The following is a 17,845-nucleotide window of genomic DNA, read 5'->3' on the forward strand; positions in this document are numbered from 1 at the left end:
AAAAATATGATATATATATATATATATATAGCTGCTACATATCACCGAACATCCCCATCAATAAGTATAAGGAAACTACCGACGCAATAATGCAAGACGTAATTGACCAAGGCAAGAAAGCGATTATAGCAGGAGATTTTAATGCGAAATCATCACTATGGAGAGCACCACATACAGATGACAGTTAACTATCTAACCCCGGGTCCACACTGACGCGAACAATGTTCGCTAACATTGTTAGCTAAAAGTGTTCGCGAACATTCAAATAAAATTGACTTGAAATAACATAGCCTACTAAAGTTTGCATTAAAAATATCATTGTTAGCGAACAAAAATTGATGTTCGCTCAAAGGGCGGTAAACTTCAAAGAAAACAATGTTATTTACGTTTTTTGATTGCAAATCCAGATATAATAGGTTCTTGAATAAGTCCAATTTTAAATCTTTCTTTATAATTTTCGTAATATTTCTTTTACAATGAAATTTATATCAATCTTAGTCTTCTCTACAATATATGTTTGCTCTGGGATCATCATAGAGCAATGTGACTATAATTTCTTTTTAACTTCTGATAAAAAGATATGTCAAGATGACATATGTACAAAAGAATTTTTTGGCCTATTCACCCTTGATAAAGGTTCTCGTATCTGTTTAATACGAAATGATGGATCAAGACTGAGTTTCAGCTTGCAGAGTATTAGCATGCATTACTATTATAAGGATTACTATTATGCTTGTATCCCCGCTATGAAGGTGTCTACGGAATACAAGTGCATTAACTCAGATAATTGTAATGCAGAAATGTGTAAGCCAACAGTGTTGAGCTCAGGACCTGGAACATTACCAAGAAGTACAAACTCAACAGATTTCTTTTACACCGGTTGTATTTATCAAGGATGGTGTACAGGATGGTGCTTCTATGACTTAAATGATAGATGCGGCTGGGGACTGGTGGAGGTTATCCCTCAGACATGTTATAAGATCTTACGAAGAGAAAGGTCCGAGTGGATAGCTGAGATAGTCTATGAAGATTCAGAAGTAAGGAATACAATCTACCTGAGTCAAAGCAATCCTGTTATTACTAAGCCTTTCGCCATGACGATAAATTCGATGATCCTCCAGTCTGAACCTATCCAAAATAGTAGGTACCTTCTTGAAGTCACTCCAATACTCTATAGATATGTTCAAGCATGCGAAAAGAACTTTCCAGTTACAGGGATGATAGGGGATTATCAACAGTCTCTCGATCACATAACAACGACATATCCATGTTATATCGTGAGTAGGACGATCTCACCGGTATCAGATTACCAAGATAACGACTTCCAAGACTTTGAGTCAGCAGAGTCAGCAGAACGTGATACTTTTGTTATTCCCATCGTCTCCTGCTGACACCGCTGTCTACACATTATAAATGGACCCTGCGAGGTCAAATCATAGTCAGTATCTATTTAGAGTTGGTCAGAACTAATTTAGAATTCGAGTAGTATCAACTTAGATTCTGTTCCATTTTTCATTGTAGTTTTGTAACGATATTTTTGTTGTTATTCAAAGAAAGTCTGTAATTGAAAATAAAGTGTTTTTTAAAAAGTCGTATTCAAAAGAGTGAATATAACAATTGGCGCAGTCGTTGTAGGATCTGACAACGTTGCTAGAACAAGGAAACCCTAACTAGTAGCGGCGGATTCTAATCCCTCAACAGATAAAGAACCAACAACCCCTGAGGAGTCATCACTCGAGGAAGCAGCGGAAGGAACACCTGGTGAAGCCCCTGGCTGGACGACTTCGAGAACACGACGAATCGGAATGAAGATTGTAATACTGTAAGTCGATATTGAATTGTCTCGATTTATTTTGCAATCTATTTACCATCACTTCAATTCTTTTCAAAACCAATAATCATACTGATTGATTATTGCAAAAAAGTAAATAAGTACTGTTCGATCATTCAAATTTTGACACCAAAAATTTGTTAAGATAAATCAAAATGCCTCAAAACCAACCAGAACCAGAAGCAATCGAACCATACAAGTTATCAGAAATATTTTCAATAGTGCCTGAATTCGAAGGTGATCAAATATTTTTGAACACTTTCTTAAATGCTTGTGATTGTGCATATCGCATGTCAACAGCAGACCAACGCGATCTATTAGTGATTCACATCAAAAACAAACTCAAAGGTAGAGCAGCACAATTGATAAGTTCAAGGAATCCTGGAACTTATCCCGAAATCAAACATTTATTAAATTTATATTTTGGAGATTCTAGAGATCTAACATCACTGATTCACGATCTCCAGCGTATCAAACAACTTCCAAATGAAACACCTCTAATATTTTTCAATCGCCTTCAAGTCCACAATGCCAAAATGCACGCATGTGTACAAAAATCCGTCCTTTCTGCGGAACAGAAACACGCGCAATCCGCACTAATAGAAACAATGGCATTAAACACGCTTTTAACCGGACTAGAACCGCGAATAGGTCAAGTAATTCGTGCCTCAAATCCGGCAGATCTACTTGAAGCCCATGTTAGAATTAGGAGAGAAATGCAACTATCCTATTTCGAACATCAAAAAAATGAAAGACCAAACCAAACACGTCCTCAACAAACAATCAGACGAAACCCCCAACCAACATCCCAAAGAACCTGTCACACTTGTGGTCAGCTAGGTCACATTTCCACAGAATGTCGAATGAGACAACAAAGACCCCAAAATAATTATCAATATTCCAACCAAAGGTTTGCGAGACCGAACCCTCAACCCAATCAAAATTTTTCGAGTCAAACAAACCCTCAACCCAATCAAAATTTTCCAAGACCAAACTTTCAAACAAATTCTCAGCCAAACAGGTCCCAGACTAATCAAAACCAAACTCGACCTCAATCTCAAAACCAATTCAGACCACCCGTAATTCAAAGAAATTCTAATTACCCTGTCAATTTTAACCAAAACCAAAGAGCTCATTTCATGACATACGAATCTCAAGATTATCATACAGGTGATAATCAAGACTATCATACAGCTGATAGTTATAACCATCAATACAACGATTATTACCCCACCGATAATGACTATGATTACTATACCCCTAGTGATCAAGATTACCAATACAACCAAATTCAAACACCTGAAGATCCTTCAATATACCAGGATTTTCTTTCACTTCCGAATACGAACCACCCACCTATTCAACCCCAAACAACCAACAACCAATCGATCGACCCCATATCAGAAGTCCAATCCCAAATTCAGTCCCTGAATATACAAGACTTCAACCCGAACGCGAACTTCCCGGAACAAATTTTCATGTAAGCCCTTTGCTTTCTATGAATTCGAAGAATCTGTACTACATCAAAGACTCTTCCAATACTTTTAAAATCCTCATCGATACAGGTGCAGGAATATCCATTTTCAAACCCAAAACATGCGAAAAATACCCCCTTAGATTCCCTGAAAACGTCACTATACAAGGTATCACTGACCAGAAAATTGTCGTGAATGAATCCACTCTAATAAATTTCACACAAAACGATCCACACAAAGTCTTTATCTACGACTTAGACATCGACTTTGACGGTTTACTCGGATCTGACTTTCTCGAACATTACAATTGTATAATTGACCTGAAAAATAAACAACTTATAACAAACTTTAAAACGGTCCCTTTGTTCAAAGTTTCAGACATAAATGACCATATACTCACTGAAAAACCGAACCAAATTCAAATAGAACCCCGAATGGAGAAAATATTCAAATTACATTGCAACCTCAAGAACACTGAAGCTATACTGCTAGCTGAAGAAAGAGAAAAAGTAAGAATTCCCAACGCCATAGTCAAAATTGATGAAAACGGTATGTTCTACACTACTATCGTGAATACAAACGCGATCCCAAAACAAATAGATTTTTCTGAAATAAAACTCGAACCCCTTCCAACACATGAAACAATTTTGAATATTAATGAATCGTTTTCCCAATATCAACCCCATATTGATCGTATCCAAGAAATCAAAGCGCAACTAAGAACCGAACATTTGAACGAAGAGGAACATCAATCAATAACTGATTTATGCCTCCAATTCGAAGATATCTTCTATTTAGAAGGAGATAATCTCACTTTTACCAACGAAATTAAACATACCATCGATACTAAGGATGCTAGACCCGTCTTTACGAAATCCTACAGGTACCCACAGGTACACAAGGAGGAAGTAAAAACACAAATATCAAAAATGCTAAATCAAGGCATTATTCAGCCATCAATATCCCCATGGTCATCTCCAGTTTGGGTTGTACCCAAAAAGATGGATGCCTCCGGTAAACAGAAATGGAGAGTTGTCATCGATTACCGAAAACTCAACGAGCTAACGGTTGACGACAAATACCCATTACCCAACATCTCTGACCTCCTAGACCAGCTTGGTAAATGCGAATATTTCACCACGCTTGATCTCGCCTCCGGATTTCATCAAATTGAAATTGAACCCAAAGATATTCCCAAAACGGCTTTCTCCGTAGACAATGGTCACTACGAATTTGTTCGTATGCCATTTGGCTTAAAGAATGCTCCAAGCACGTTCCAGAGAGTTATGGATAATGTTCTTCTAGGTATACAGAACGAAAGATGTCTCGTATACATGGATGACATCATCGTATATTCTCCTACCATCCACGAGCACATAGCAAGGTTGACTGAAGTATTTAAAAGACTTCGAAAAGCGAACCTGAAAATCCAACCGGATAAATGCGAATTCTTGAGAAAAGAAGTCGCCTATCTTGGACATGTCATTACCCAAAACGGAGTCAAACCCAATCCAACGAAAATTGAATGTATCCAAAATTTCCCCGAACCAAAAACCCAAAAAGAAATAAAATCATTTCTAGGTTTAGCTGGATACTATCGACGATTCATTTGTAATTTCGCCAAAATTTCGAAACCATTGACCAAATTACTTCAAAAAGATACCCCCTTCAACTTTGACGCAGAATGCAGACAAGCATTCGAACAACTCAAAAATTCACTCATAACGAGCCCCATTCTCATTTACCCTAATTTTGAGGAACCATTTTTGCTCACCACTGACGCCAGTGCGTTTGCAATTGGTGCCATTTTATCACAAGGTCCCATTGGCAAAGATCTCCCAATAGCATATGCGTCTAGAACACTTTGTAACGCAGAATCGAAGTACTCTACAATAGAAAGAGAACTTCTTGCCATCGTTTGGGCAGTAAAGCATTTTCGCCCATACCTTTTCGGACGAAAATTCCGACTAATTACTGATCATAGACCCCTCACCTGGCTTTTTTCAATAAAAGACCCTGGTAGTAGGCTGGCACGCTGGCGACTCAAACTCGAAGAGTATGATTACCAGATAGAATATAAACCCGGCAAAATCAACAAAAATGCAGATGCACTATCCCGGATCAAAGTCAACTACTTCAAAGAATGCGCGAATTTCCAACACAAAATTTCCACACACGCATCCAATGAAAACGAAACCGAAGTAAAAGCGGACCCCGAAATAAGTGATAACCCTAATGAAAACATCCCTGAAGAGAGAAATAACCCTGAAGGAAACGACACCCCTGAAAACGAAATACCCGTAGAAACCATTCAAGAAGAATTTAATACATTTGTTAATTTATATAAATCAAAATCTCTAATCGATTATTCCAAAATAGAGTTCGACAATTCTCAACTTCTCGACAAACATCATAAAAACATTGTTAGTTTCTTTTGGCAAAACAAACTAGAACCGTTACATTATGAAATCATCGAAGACCTCTTCGAAGAACATCCAGAGTTTTACAATGATAGAATCAACATACTTTCTAGTAAATCAGTAAAAGATCGTAAATACTATATCATACCCCTTCCTTTTGATCCTGAATCTGTCATAGAACACATGTTCTATATTATTTATAAATCCCAAAATGAATTCGATCTAAGAAAAACTTTTTCAATCGAAAACAACCTAGAACTATCCATACTAGAAATATTTTCATTTATTTTTGCCGACAAGGAAATCAAATTGAAAGTCTGTCAAAACTTAACGACAACTCCTGACCCCGATCAAATTCCCATAATCATTGATCAATGTCATTCAGGAAAAACAAATTTACACCGTGGCATTAATGAAACCATCAGAAGAGTAAAACAGAAATACAACTGGCAAGGTCTCATTAAAGACGTCGAAAATTTCGTGAAAAAATGCGAAATTTGTCAAAAAGTCAAAATTTGTCGAAAAAACCTTAGCACACCTCTCGTCATAACTGAAACCCCAAAAACCCCTTTTGAACGTATTAATGTAGACATTTTCGAAATTCCTACAAAATACTACGCTTTGACAATAAGAGACGAACTGACTAAATTCACACAAGCATACGCCATAGAAGACAAATCCTCAAAATCAGTCGTGAATACCCTTCTTCTTTACTTCCAACACTACGGTACACCACTTAGGATACATTGCGACTACGGTCGAGAATTTACAAGTCAACTTATGAAAGACTTATGCTTTTTGTATGACATTAAACTAACATATTCGAGTGTAAATCACCCACAATCGAACGGATCAATCGAAAGATTCCATGCCACATTTGCTGAAATGATTCGTGCCCATAAAGCTGAAAATCCCGACGAACACCCCATGAACGTTTTACCATATGTAGTTATTTGCTACAATAACACGAGAAACAAAACAACAGGTTTCACACCGTACGAATTAATATTCGGACATACAGCTAGTCGATCCCCAGAAACGCTCTATAACCAAAAAGACCTAATTTCAAAATATGTGAGAGATCTCAATAACCGCATGACGTATTTCTATAAATTGGCCAGAGCAAAAACCGAAAGACAAAAAGAAAAGTCCAAAATCAGATTTGATAGGACAGTTTCCGAAAACGTCCCTAAATATAAAGTAGGAGCCAAGGTTTATGTGAAAGAGTCACAAATTTCAAATAAACTCGAAAATAAATTTAATGGACCATTCGAAATATTAGAAATTTATCCCAATTCCGCGATGTTAGTGAATTGGAAAACGCGAAATAAAACTAAAGTAAATTTCGACCGCTTGAAACCTTTTCATGAATAATAATCTTTTTCAGGACACTCCTGCTGTCATCAACAGCCAGTGCCCAATACAACTTAGAGTCAATCAATAACTCGATCGGCGTTTTCTTCCATCAAGAAGGAACCCTCAAAATAACGAACGAAAAATGGACCCTTTTGGTCTACAAAGATTTATCATCCATCAAAGACGCTCTATACAATAATGATAAAATCCTAGAAAACCTAATTTATTTTCTTGACAGAGACGAGCCTAGAATACTAGCTTTCAAAGCTCAAATAAAAACACATACCAGTCTTTTAACCCAAATATCAGACTCACTACAAGTAAAGTTTAGAGATATCTTCACGGACACAGAAAAATTCGAAAAAAGAACAAAACGTGGTTTAATAAATGGCGCAGGAACTTTTTGGAAAGCAATAACCGGAAACCTTGACGCATCCGATGGAGAATATTTCACGGATTGTATCAATAAAATAAGCCAAGACGAACATCAAATTGAAAATCTATTAAAAAATCAAATATCTGTAACCACCTCGGTGATCAAAAACTTCAATTCAACAATTCAAAAGCTACAAGTTGATGAAGAGACTTTCAATCAAGATATAAAAGAAATCGAAAAATCATTAATGGAAATATCAGACGATATGGCATTTTACGAAGCTCAGATAAAAACTCTAGAGATATGCGAATCACTCATGGAAAGCTACCTATTCCTTGAAACTTTTATTGGCGATATTATCAATTCAATTACTTTCGCTCGATTGAAAATAATTCATGGTTCAATCATAACATCAAGAGATTTACTTTATTCACTTCAAGAAATATCACAAACATTGAACAAAAATAATTTACCATTATACGTCAGTATTGGAAATATCCCCCAATACCTGGACCTTATTGAATTGCAAGCATATCAAACAGACAATAAAGTAGTATTTGTTTTAAATACTCCCCTAGTAGAGCCTGAAACGTACACACTTTTTCATTTATATCCAATACCAATCTTGGATGCTCGAACAGGACTTCACCATATATTATTAACATTTCAAAAATTTATTGCGCGAGACGACGATTCAATGTTGTACACTTCTTTTCAAAATTTAGATAATTGTAAAGTGATCAAAACCGACTTGAAAATTTGTGCAGAAGTGCTTCCATACCCGATAGACAGCAACGCTATTTGTGAAGCCCAGCTCCTCAAACAAACTCTGCAATTGCCTGAAAATTGTAAATCAACAGTGATCTACGCAAAAGACTACAGCGTTCAAGTGATTTCTCAGAATCTGTGGCTGATATCAATATCCGATCCTCTACCAGTCACCATAAACTGTATTGGCAGAGAAGTAATCACAAAAATCATCGAAACCAATACCCTCCTGAAACTTCAGCCTGAATGCAACGCCTTCATTGGAAACACGAGAGTTCATTCCAAATATTTCGTTGAAAAATACCAGAACGTAACTTACAACAAACATGCAGTCCAGATACCATATCGATGCTGTGACCACCTCCCGGAAAAATCAAAACTCCCGGAGCTGAAACCCCTGAAATTAAATAAAATAAATGTCGACGATCTCAACATTGCCGAACACAAGTTGAACCAATACTCAGATGAATTGGACAAACTCATCAACGAACCGTTCGTGAACAAACATATTTCTTGGTTCACGTATTTTACAATTGCTCTCATCATCGCACTAGTGATTTTGTATATTTTCTGCAAGTGCCGTCGCAAGAAGTCAATTGCGATCGGAATCACCCCTTCAAGCAACGACAACCCACCGAGACCACCAAGAACGAGAATAGTACCCAGAACCCTGGCAAGATTCGTTCCTAGAAGAAGACCCAGCGTCCGTCTAGAAGACCCTATTGAAGAAGATGTCGAGCTAACCACGAGTTTGAATGAAAAAACTTTTTCTTAATAAAAGTTGCTGCAAAGCACCAACTTTTCTTTGATAAGGGGAGTTGTTATATCGTGAGTAGGACGATCTCACCGGTATCAGATTACCAAGATAACGACTTCCAAGACTTTGAGTCAGCAGAGTCAGCAGAACGTGATACTTTTGTTATTCCCATCGTCTCCTGCTGACACCGCTGTCTACACATTATAAATGGACCCTGCGAGGTCAAATCATAGTCAGTATCTATTTAGAGTTGGTCAGAACTAATTTAGAATTCGAGTAGTATCAACTTAGATTCTGTTCCATTTTTCATTGTAGTTTTGTAACGATATTTTTGTTGTTATTCAAAGAAAGTCTGTAATTGAAAATAAAGTGTTTTTTAAAAAGTCGTATTCAAAAGAGTGAATATAACATCCATTAAACAATATACAGTGCAGAGGTGCATCTTGCGAAATCGCTTGTACTATACCAACTTCTCCTATAAGCAGATATTTGAATAGCTCTAGCCTTAATACGAAATTAGAAGATATCCCTTACGTCATCTCTCGTCCAGACTTAAAGAGTTTAGAGGTCCGACGTGAGGTAGAAGCCCACTTAACGTTAACAGCGGTGACTGGTGATGTAAAAAACCTTAAAGTTGTGAGTCCAAATTGCAAGATCTCTTCTATTTATACGATGGGATGTACGGGATGTTTTGAATCTTCTATTGTCGGTCTTCTCGCATCGGATATGAAGAATCCGGGGATCGTTACAGTCGAATCAAATTAAATTGTTTTTCTGACTTCCGTAGTGCATTGAATTGTTGTGAGCTCAATATTTTCAATTCAGTTACGTTATAAGGCTTTTTCAAAACTTCGACAATTCCGGGGTGATCAGTCCTAGTTTCATCGTTTACACTCGGGTTATCCAGCAATCTCTTTGTTCGTGAACGTGTTATAACATTCACAGAGGCATCAATTTTTCTGGACATTTCTTTCAAGTTGTCAGATGGTATTTCTACTCGAGAAAGAGCGTCTGCAACGTTTGAATTGCCCTTAACGTACTGTACTACATAGTCATATTCATCTAAAACAAGTCGAAATTTCGTCAGTCTACTAGACGGTTGATTTGAGCCGTACAAAAATATAAGAGGCCTATGATCGGTCTGTATTACAAATTTTCTTCCATACAAATATGGTCTGTAATGTTTCACTGACCAAACTATAGCTAAAAGCTCTAGTTCAATAATGCTATAATTTCTTTCTGCTTTATTTAATGTTCTACTGGCATATGCAATTGGTTTATTGTCTCCGTTACAGAGTACTCCTGAAATTGCTATTTTTGAGGCATCAGTTTTCAGTATGAAAGTGTTTTCAGCTGAAAACTCTGGATATTGTAAAACTGGAGGTGATGTTAATCTTGATTTCAAATTTTCAAATGCTTCTTGACATTCATCAGTCCAGATAAATTTTTCACCTTTTCTAGAAAGTTTGTTCAGAGGTGATGTTATATTAACAGGGAAATACTTCACTCATGATTAAGTTACAACATAAAAAAAGTAACATATCAGTGATTCAACTGAGTGAATAAGTCGCTGTTATCTATCAGTATTTATGAAATGTTTTTATTTTATTTACGAGAGACAGCATTTGTAGGGCATTTAAGGGCTTTTAAGTTAGTTTAATTAGTTTTGTAAGAGTTCTTGTGTGGCATTCATGATTCATATGTAAATTAGACTTTGCAACAACGTAAAAAGTTACATAAAATAAAAAAATCTGGAATAAATGATATTTTTTAGTTACTTTTGTAATACTTCTTGTGGGGCATTCATAATTCATATGTAAATTAGACTTTAACAACGTGAAAAGTAATACAATATAAAAAAATAATGGCAAGACCCCAACATATGAAAAAATCTTATGTAATTTATCAATGATTCAACTGAGTATGTAAGCTACTGTCATTAGTATTGAAGAAATGTTTTAGCCATATTGTATTTATGAAAGACAGCATTTGTAGGGCATTTAACCTTCTGTTAGTCGCGTTCGGTTTGTGAGACCGACCATACACTTTATTCAGCGTTATTCTGGAAATCAAAGTGGGGGCCACCTTCCACTCCGTGTATCTTCTCAAGCGGAAGCGACAAAACGGCAGTGCTAACGTGAGTGTTACAAAAGTACGTTGTGCCAAAAATATTTCGTCCTACGGTGTGAGAGACCGACGCGGCTAATCACGTTTTATTTTTGATTATCGTGCAATTTTTATTGTGAGGTAAGTTTTTCTTTTTATATGTAATACATGTAAATCAATAACAATATTTATTTTAGCTATGTGGTTTTACGAAAGAGAACAGACTCGACTGCAGGAAATGCTAGAACTTGTCAATGACGAAGAGGGACGTATGGCGTATGACGAACATTCAGATACAGATCAGTCTGATGACGAGGAGGTGGATCATGTTGAAGAGCAACACGATAATAGTGACTCTGAGCAAGATATTTCTGACGATGAAGAAATGATAGAAGAAATTCATAGCATAGCACGAGAAACCGCTTAGAACCACTGGCAATATGGGAGTATTTCTTCAATGACAAAATAATCAATATTATAGTGGAATGTACCAACGAATACATCGAATATGTTTCTGATAATTTTGCTCGAAGAAGAGATGCAACCCCAACGAATCAAATTGAAATTCGTGCATTTTTTTGAGTTATCTACGTGGCTGGTATTTATCATGCAAACCGTCTATATACCGAAGAATTATGGAGGGGTGATGGATCTAGTGTAGAGATTTTTCGCCTCACGATGAGTTCACAAAGATTTAGATTCCTAATTCGTTGTTTAAGATTTCACAGCAGAGAGACTCGAGTGATACGAAAGGAAATAGATAAATTGGCTCCCATACGCAATGTTTTTGACCGTTTTGTTGCTAATTGTCAGAACTGCCTCCACCACTCAGAATCTGTAACAGTGAACGAGATGCTTGCAGGATTTCGAGAAAAGTGCAGTTTTCGCCAATACATCCCTTCGAAGCCGAATAAAGACGGGTTGAAAATCCTAGTATTGTGTGATGCCAAAATGTTCTACACGAGCAATATAGAAATTTACGTCGGAACACGTCGGAAGGTCCGTACAGAGTTTCGAATAGTCCTTTCGATGTAGTTTTACGACTCTGTCAACACTTTTTTGGTTCTAATCGCAATGTTACGATGGACAATTGGTTCACCTCTGTACCTCTTGTGAAAAAGCTACTTGACCACAAACTCACAGTTATTGGAACTATCCGGAAAAACAAGAGAGAATAACCAATAGAAAATTGTGCTGTTACTTTCTAGTATGCATGATAGAGTTGAAATAGATGCAGGAACAGATGCAAACAAATCAGTCATGATCATAGACTACAATAAAACTGAAGGAGGTGTAGATACAGTGGATAAACTAACTGCAAGCTACAACTGTTCCAGAAACTCGAGCGGTGGTACTGAAGTAAAACAAGAATTAGACCTATTTAAATAATCATTTTCCGGTTCAAAGTCACGTTTTTGACATAATATATTATGCAAACATACAGCTGGTAAAATAATATCTTGTGCTGTGTCTGGCTGAACTTCTATGTATCGAATAAAAATTCTCCAGCGAGCAGCTAAAATCCCAAAACTGTTTTCTACTACTCTTCGTGCCCTTGGCAGACGGTAGTTAAAAATTTTTTGGCTTCATCTCCGCCATTTCTTTCACTATAAGGGCGCAGAAGATAAGATTTTAACGGAAATGCTTCGTCGCCTACTATAATTGCTGTCAGTTTCTCATCGGCAGGTACATTAGTAGAGGGGATAAGAGACTTTTGGGGCGTACGGTAGTGAGTGGGAAAGAGAGATGTGCGACGTAATCGATGCATAGAAGGATGGAATGAGCATCGAGTAGATTCATTTGACAGATAACGGCGCGGTGAAATTACAAAAATAAGGTATAATATTATTAATGAACGAAAAATCGGATTAACTCTTTCAGTCATGGTGTTCACCTTAGTATACGTCCATTTAAATGGTGAAGAGCTAATATTTCTTATTTTCGATAGCTTATGAAGACCACAGGGGAATATCGGGCTTAGTCACAAACAAATCATTTTTGAGTTATCCATGCCGCGTTGTAGCTAAACTGCGACTCTATCGTTTAGCTGTGAAGAACTGGCTAAAAACGAGCTAAGTTCCGAGATAGTAGCGTGGGAAAAAACGATGCTCGGGGGAAAAAGGTGGCGTAGTCCAGCGGAACAGGGGAAGAATGGGCTGAGTCCGACCATGTGATATGTGTGTGCTTGCGCGTTGACTCCGCCATTGTTGTTTACAAGAGTCGTTCTGCGTTGTTCGTGAAATTTGAACGCATTTGTAAGCTGTTAATATTATTTCAACTTAATTAACTGATTGAGAATGGAGTGTGACATTGATAAAATAAAAGTGTTAGAAAAGCAACAAAGAAGAGACAGTCGTTTGGTAGACTCACAGACGTAGCCAAGCGTCTAAGGCTGCAATCTCTTACTACTGGAGATGATTGCAAGTGCAAGAGACTGAATTATTTTACCAATATTACAGACGAAGACAGGAAAGCAACAATTAAGTATTTTGATGCCCTGGGAACGTATGATGAACAAAGTTTGTACCTAACAGGGCTCATCACAGTTCTGCATGTAGCTAGAAGGCGACCCCGTCAATCCGAGGCTGTTGCTGATTTTCATGAAGCAACCTACCGTTATAGGTGAGTGAAATAGTCCAGTTTTGTTATAAACCACTCTAAATTATGTTAATGAGAGGAGATAAAGGCCATAATCCAGCAGAATTCCGTTGAAATAAAATATTGGTGTTCATTTTTAGGGCTCGCGTCATGCGTGACGGAAAATATGAAGACGTCCCAGTCTGTCGCAAGGCATTCATTCACGGAACAACAAAGAGGCGCATAGAGCACATCGTCATGTCACTGAAACTTGAGGGACAGGCTCCTACCGATGGTCGTGGAAAACACAAAAACAGACCGCACAAGTTGAGTGAAGCAAAGGTGGCTGCTGTAAAGAATCATATCGCTTCCTTCAAAGGACGAAATGCTCACTACAGCCTTCAGAAAACTTCTAAGATCTTTCTTCCTGAGGAGCTAAACGTGAAGAAGATGCATCTCATGTACATGGAGAAAAATCCAGGTTTGGCTGTATCATATGAATCGTACAGGTCAAACTTTGTGAAAAACTTCAATATCTCGTTCGGCTACCCACGCATAAATACGTGCAGTTTCTGTGACGAAACTAAGGCAAAAATTAGCGCATTAGAAGCAGATTTAACGAAAGGTCTATAAGTGGAAAATGAGCTTAACACGCTAAAAGTTGATTCACAAGTCCATTTAGCAAGAGCAAACCGTTTTAATGAAGTAAAAAAGAAGGCTAAACTCCTCAGCCGCACTACTTCTGATACTGAAGCTATTGCAATGGACTACCAGAAAAATTTACCACTTCCCAATGTCACCACTAACGATGTTTATTATACGCGGCAGCTTTCTTTTTATTCGTTTAATATACACCAGCTATCAGACAACGAAAGTGTTTTCTACACGTATCCTGAAGGGAGGTGAAAAAAGGGGCTGATAACGTAGCATCCATGCTTCATGACTCTATACACAACTTCCTTAAGCTGTCGGTAAGAAAATTGCTTATTTTCTGTGACAGCTGCGGTAGACAAAACAAGAATTACAAACTGTTCCGATTAATGCATTACCTTGTGCACATGGAGAAACGGCTTGACTACACCACAGAACACCCTATCTATACAGAAGCGCATCTGAAGCGTTTCCGCTAAATCGCAAGCTTGGCTTGTATATTGTCAACCTCACATTAGTCATTTGTGTAAGTGAGGTTAGGTCTTAGAACAGTAACAATAATACACTCAACTATTAACAACTAAAGATGGCTAGCTACCGAGGTGGAAGTGTTTGTGCCTATCGAGGATGCGACTCTAAATCAAGGAATAGGACGACGTCTCTCTTTAGATTTCCTAAAGATATTGAGGCCCAGTTGTACAATCGTGGTTTAAGCCGAGGTTCACATGAACCAGGTTCAAAAATGAACTCGGCTCAAAAACGTATTTTGTTGTTCATACAATATTTGAGCTAAGTTCTTCGAAACCAAGTTCACGGAATAAAACCATAGGTTGGTATTATTGGCGCATGCGTATTTTCAATTCATGCGTTGAAATTTTCTCATAACCGTTTTTGACACAAAACAGTTGTGTAATTTTTGACTAATACTAATAGCAAATAACAAGTTTTTCATTATTCTGTGGAGTGAACGGTGATAAACTATTTGGAAGAATTTCTTATCAGAAATTTTACAATATTGTTAGACTCCTGACTTCCGAGGTAAGCAATCAGTGTCAGATGAAAAATATTTTATATTTTCTTGGGTCATATTCTTACTTATATGAATTTTTATAGTAGACAATGGAAACATCTTCAGAAAGTTAACACCAAAGAGCAACAAACTTCAATTCAAAAGAAGAAGCAGTTTTGCTTAGTATTGTTACAAAATATAAGGGAATTATTGAAAATAAAAAAACAGACAGTAACAATAATAAACAAAAGCGTGAATGTTGGGAAAAAATTGAAGTACAGTTCAACAGTCACAGTGGTGAGGTCTTCAGAGATTGGAACACGTTAAGGAAATAATATGAAAACATTAAAAAAAGGAGTAAAAGAAAAATAGCAGATGCAAAATGTCATGTAATGTCTACTGGAGGAGGCCCACCGAATAAACCAATTGAAGTCAATGATGTTGACATACTTGTAAGGGATATTTTGGGCAGTAGAGTTGAAGGACTGCAATCTGAGTTTGGAGGTGATGCATCTATTTCAGGAACAGGTTAGTTATTACCATCTTTAACAGAGAATTGTGTTTTATTCATTCATTCAAATTTCATTCAAGACTTTCTTACTGAAATAGCAATATGTCGCTAGGATAACTTTGATTTCCTTTGTTTTTAGAATTTATAACAATTGAATGTGAGGATAATGATATCTCTTTTGGAATACCTGAGGTGATACCAAATAATGATTTTACGGAGGAAGAATATGCCATTCAAGGTAAGATACTACACAATTATTTTAATGAAATGAATAAGGTATACTTAATGCCACATTTAGAAATATCGTTTACCAGAAAATTACTTTTTTTCAAGGACAATTGGAGAATACACAACATGAAACAAAGAGAATGGATCAGATGAAAGAAGAAACAAAGGCTAAAATGGACTGGTCCAAATCTACTCCCGACAACTTAAGGACCCCAAAATCTAAGGTTCTTATTTCAGGTAGGTAAACATGTACTTTTTTGAGATGAGCATCAATAGCCGATGTTTCAAGTACGATGTCGATGTTTTTTTGCCATCCAAATGTTCCATGTTGTTGGTATATCTCGATGGTATTGTTTTGAACTACCATCAATGTTTTGTACAATGGTACATATAGAATTTAGTGACGGGATAATTCGAATGGAAAATGATTATTCGATTCTTGCAATAATCAATTTTTGTCGACAACTTTAACATTTTGGTTAGATAATATTTAGTAAAATAAAACCTACTGACCGAAAAATAACGTTTCAATTTTACTTTCAGGCGAGTCTGGGAATAAGCGAAAAAGGAATGAGTATGAAACACTTTGTAGTAAAGTAAGTCACTGGGCAGAAGCCAAATCAAGTTTAGAGCAAATAAAAATTTCTCAGATGGAGAAAGAACACAATTTGAAATTGAAAATAATGAAAGATAAATCAGGAGCTGAAATTGAAATGATGAGAAAGGAGACAGAAGCCAGGATTGACAACTCCAGAAAAGAACTGGAGGTAACCAGATCGTCAGGACCAGATGATGTCCTACTACCCTTCTTTGAGAAAAACATTATTCTGGTATAAAAAACTTGGTGTTCATATCCTGCAGCTCCTTTTGTTCAATTCTTACGTGATATTTTGCAAATACTCGGGAAGAAAAATGACATTATATGATTACCGTTTAGCTGTGACTGAAAATCTATTGCCTGATATACCACGTAGAATAGAATATATGATATTCAAACACGTATCTAGTAAAATTGAAACGGTTGATGCCACAAAGAGAACACCAAGAAAAAGATGTCGTTTTTATTTCCAGAAGAAAATCAGGAACGACACTGTGTGGGAATGTAAGACTTGTCCAGATAAACCCGGTTTGTGTGTTGAGCCATGTTTTAGTCTTTTTCACACTTTTTTGACCAAAAATTGCAAATGTAATATAATATAATTTTGTTTTGAAATGTTTTTTTTACTTGTTGTATTTTTTCTACTTGACCATTTTTACCCACTAACGCCATATGGCGTCATCCGCATATATCCTTGAAACTTTGGTACTGTGCGTAGGACGCCAATAGGCGTCCGAGTCTGATTTTTGTATAAATGAAGAATTACTGCCTTTCCCAAAAAAAAACTATACAGCTCCAAAAACTTTATTTAAAAAAACATGTCCCGCACAGGAGTGGAGTCCTTAATTATTTTACGCAGCAAATGTACTAGAGACCGGAGAGTACGGAGAGACCGGAATGGAGAGCGTATACATTAGGGGAATGCTCTGCAACACCACAAAGGAGGAGATAGTTGACGCTGTGAGGACAGTAGTAGAAGCCTGGGAAAAGAATTGGGGGATAAGTGAAACCAAACCGGCAGGAAATAAAACTGTAACAGCCACTTTGAAACTGCCAAAAATAGATAGCAGAGACAGTAGTACCCCAGGGATTCATAAAGGTAGGACTGGCCCGATGTAAGGTGGAGATGAGACACAGAGTGCCAAACTGTAGGAAATGCTGGAGCTACGAACATAAATCTGA

General features: G+C 37.0%; 2 protein-coding genes across 3 annotated transcripts; both read left to right on the forward strand.

Annotated features, from left to right (window-relative positions):
• Window positions 1-28: 28 nt before the first annotated feature.
• Window positions 29-14,078, forward strand: LOC141486836 (uncharacterized). 2 transcript variants are annotated; one of them, XR_012468069.1, is made up of 3 exons: window positions 29-1,822; window positions 7,114-13,711; window positions 13,828-14,078. XR_012468069.1 is itself a non-coding variant. In XM_074185406.1 (2 exons), exons 1-2 carry the CDS (start codon window positions 1,806-1,808, stop codon window positions 8,999-9,001), a joined length of 1,905 nt encoding a protein of 634 aa, XP_074041507.1. In that variant the 5' UTR covers window positions 29-1,805; the 3' UTR covers window positions 9,002-14,078. The 2 variants fall into 2 exon arrangements, 1 of the variants encoding a protein (XP_074041507.1); XM_074185406.1 differs by having other exon boundaries at window positions 7,114-14,078.
• LOC141486840 (uncharacterized) lies at window positions 11,277-17,829 on the forward strand. Its single transcript, XM_074185411.1, has 4 exons — window positions 11,277-15,854; window positions 15,977-16,075; window positions 16,171-16,302; window positions 16,609-17,829. The coding sequence occupies exons 1-4, from the start codon at window positions 15,719-15,721 to the stop codon at window positions 16,899-16,901; spliced, it is 660 nt and encodes a 219-aa protein (XP_074041512.1). The 5' UTR covers window positions 11,277-15,718; the 3' UTR covers window positions 16,902-17,829.
• Window positions 17,830-17,845: the final 16 nt, after the last annotated feature.

This window comes from Leptinotarsa decemlineata, unplaced genomic scaffold (assembly GCF_025532065.1).
Source record: "Leptinotarsa decemlineata unplaced genomic scaffold, Ldec_3_MD MMD2_tig00026374_RagTag_RagTag, whole genome shotgun sequence".
Classification (NCBI taxonomy): Eukaryota; Metazoa; Arthropoda; class Insecta; order Coleoptera; family Chrysomelidae; genus Leptinotarsa; species Leptinotarsa decemlineata.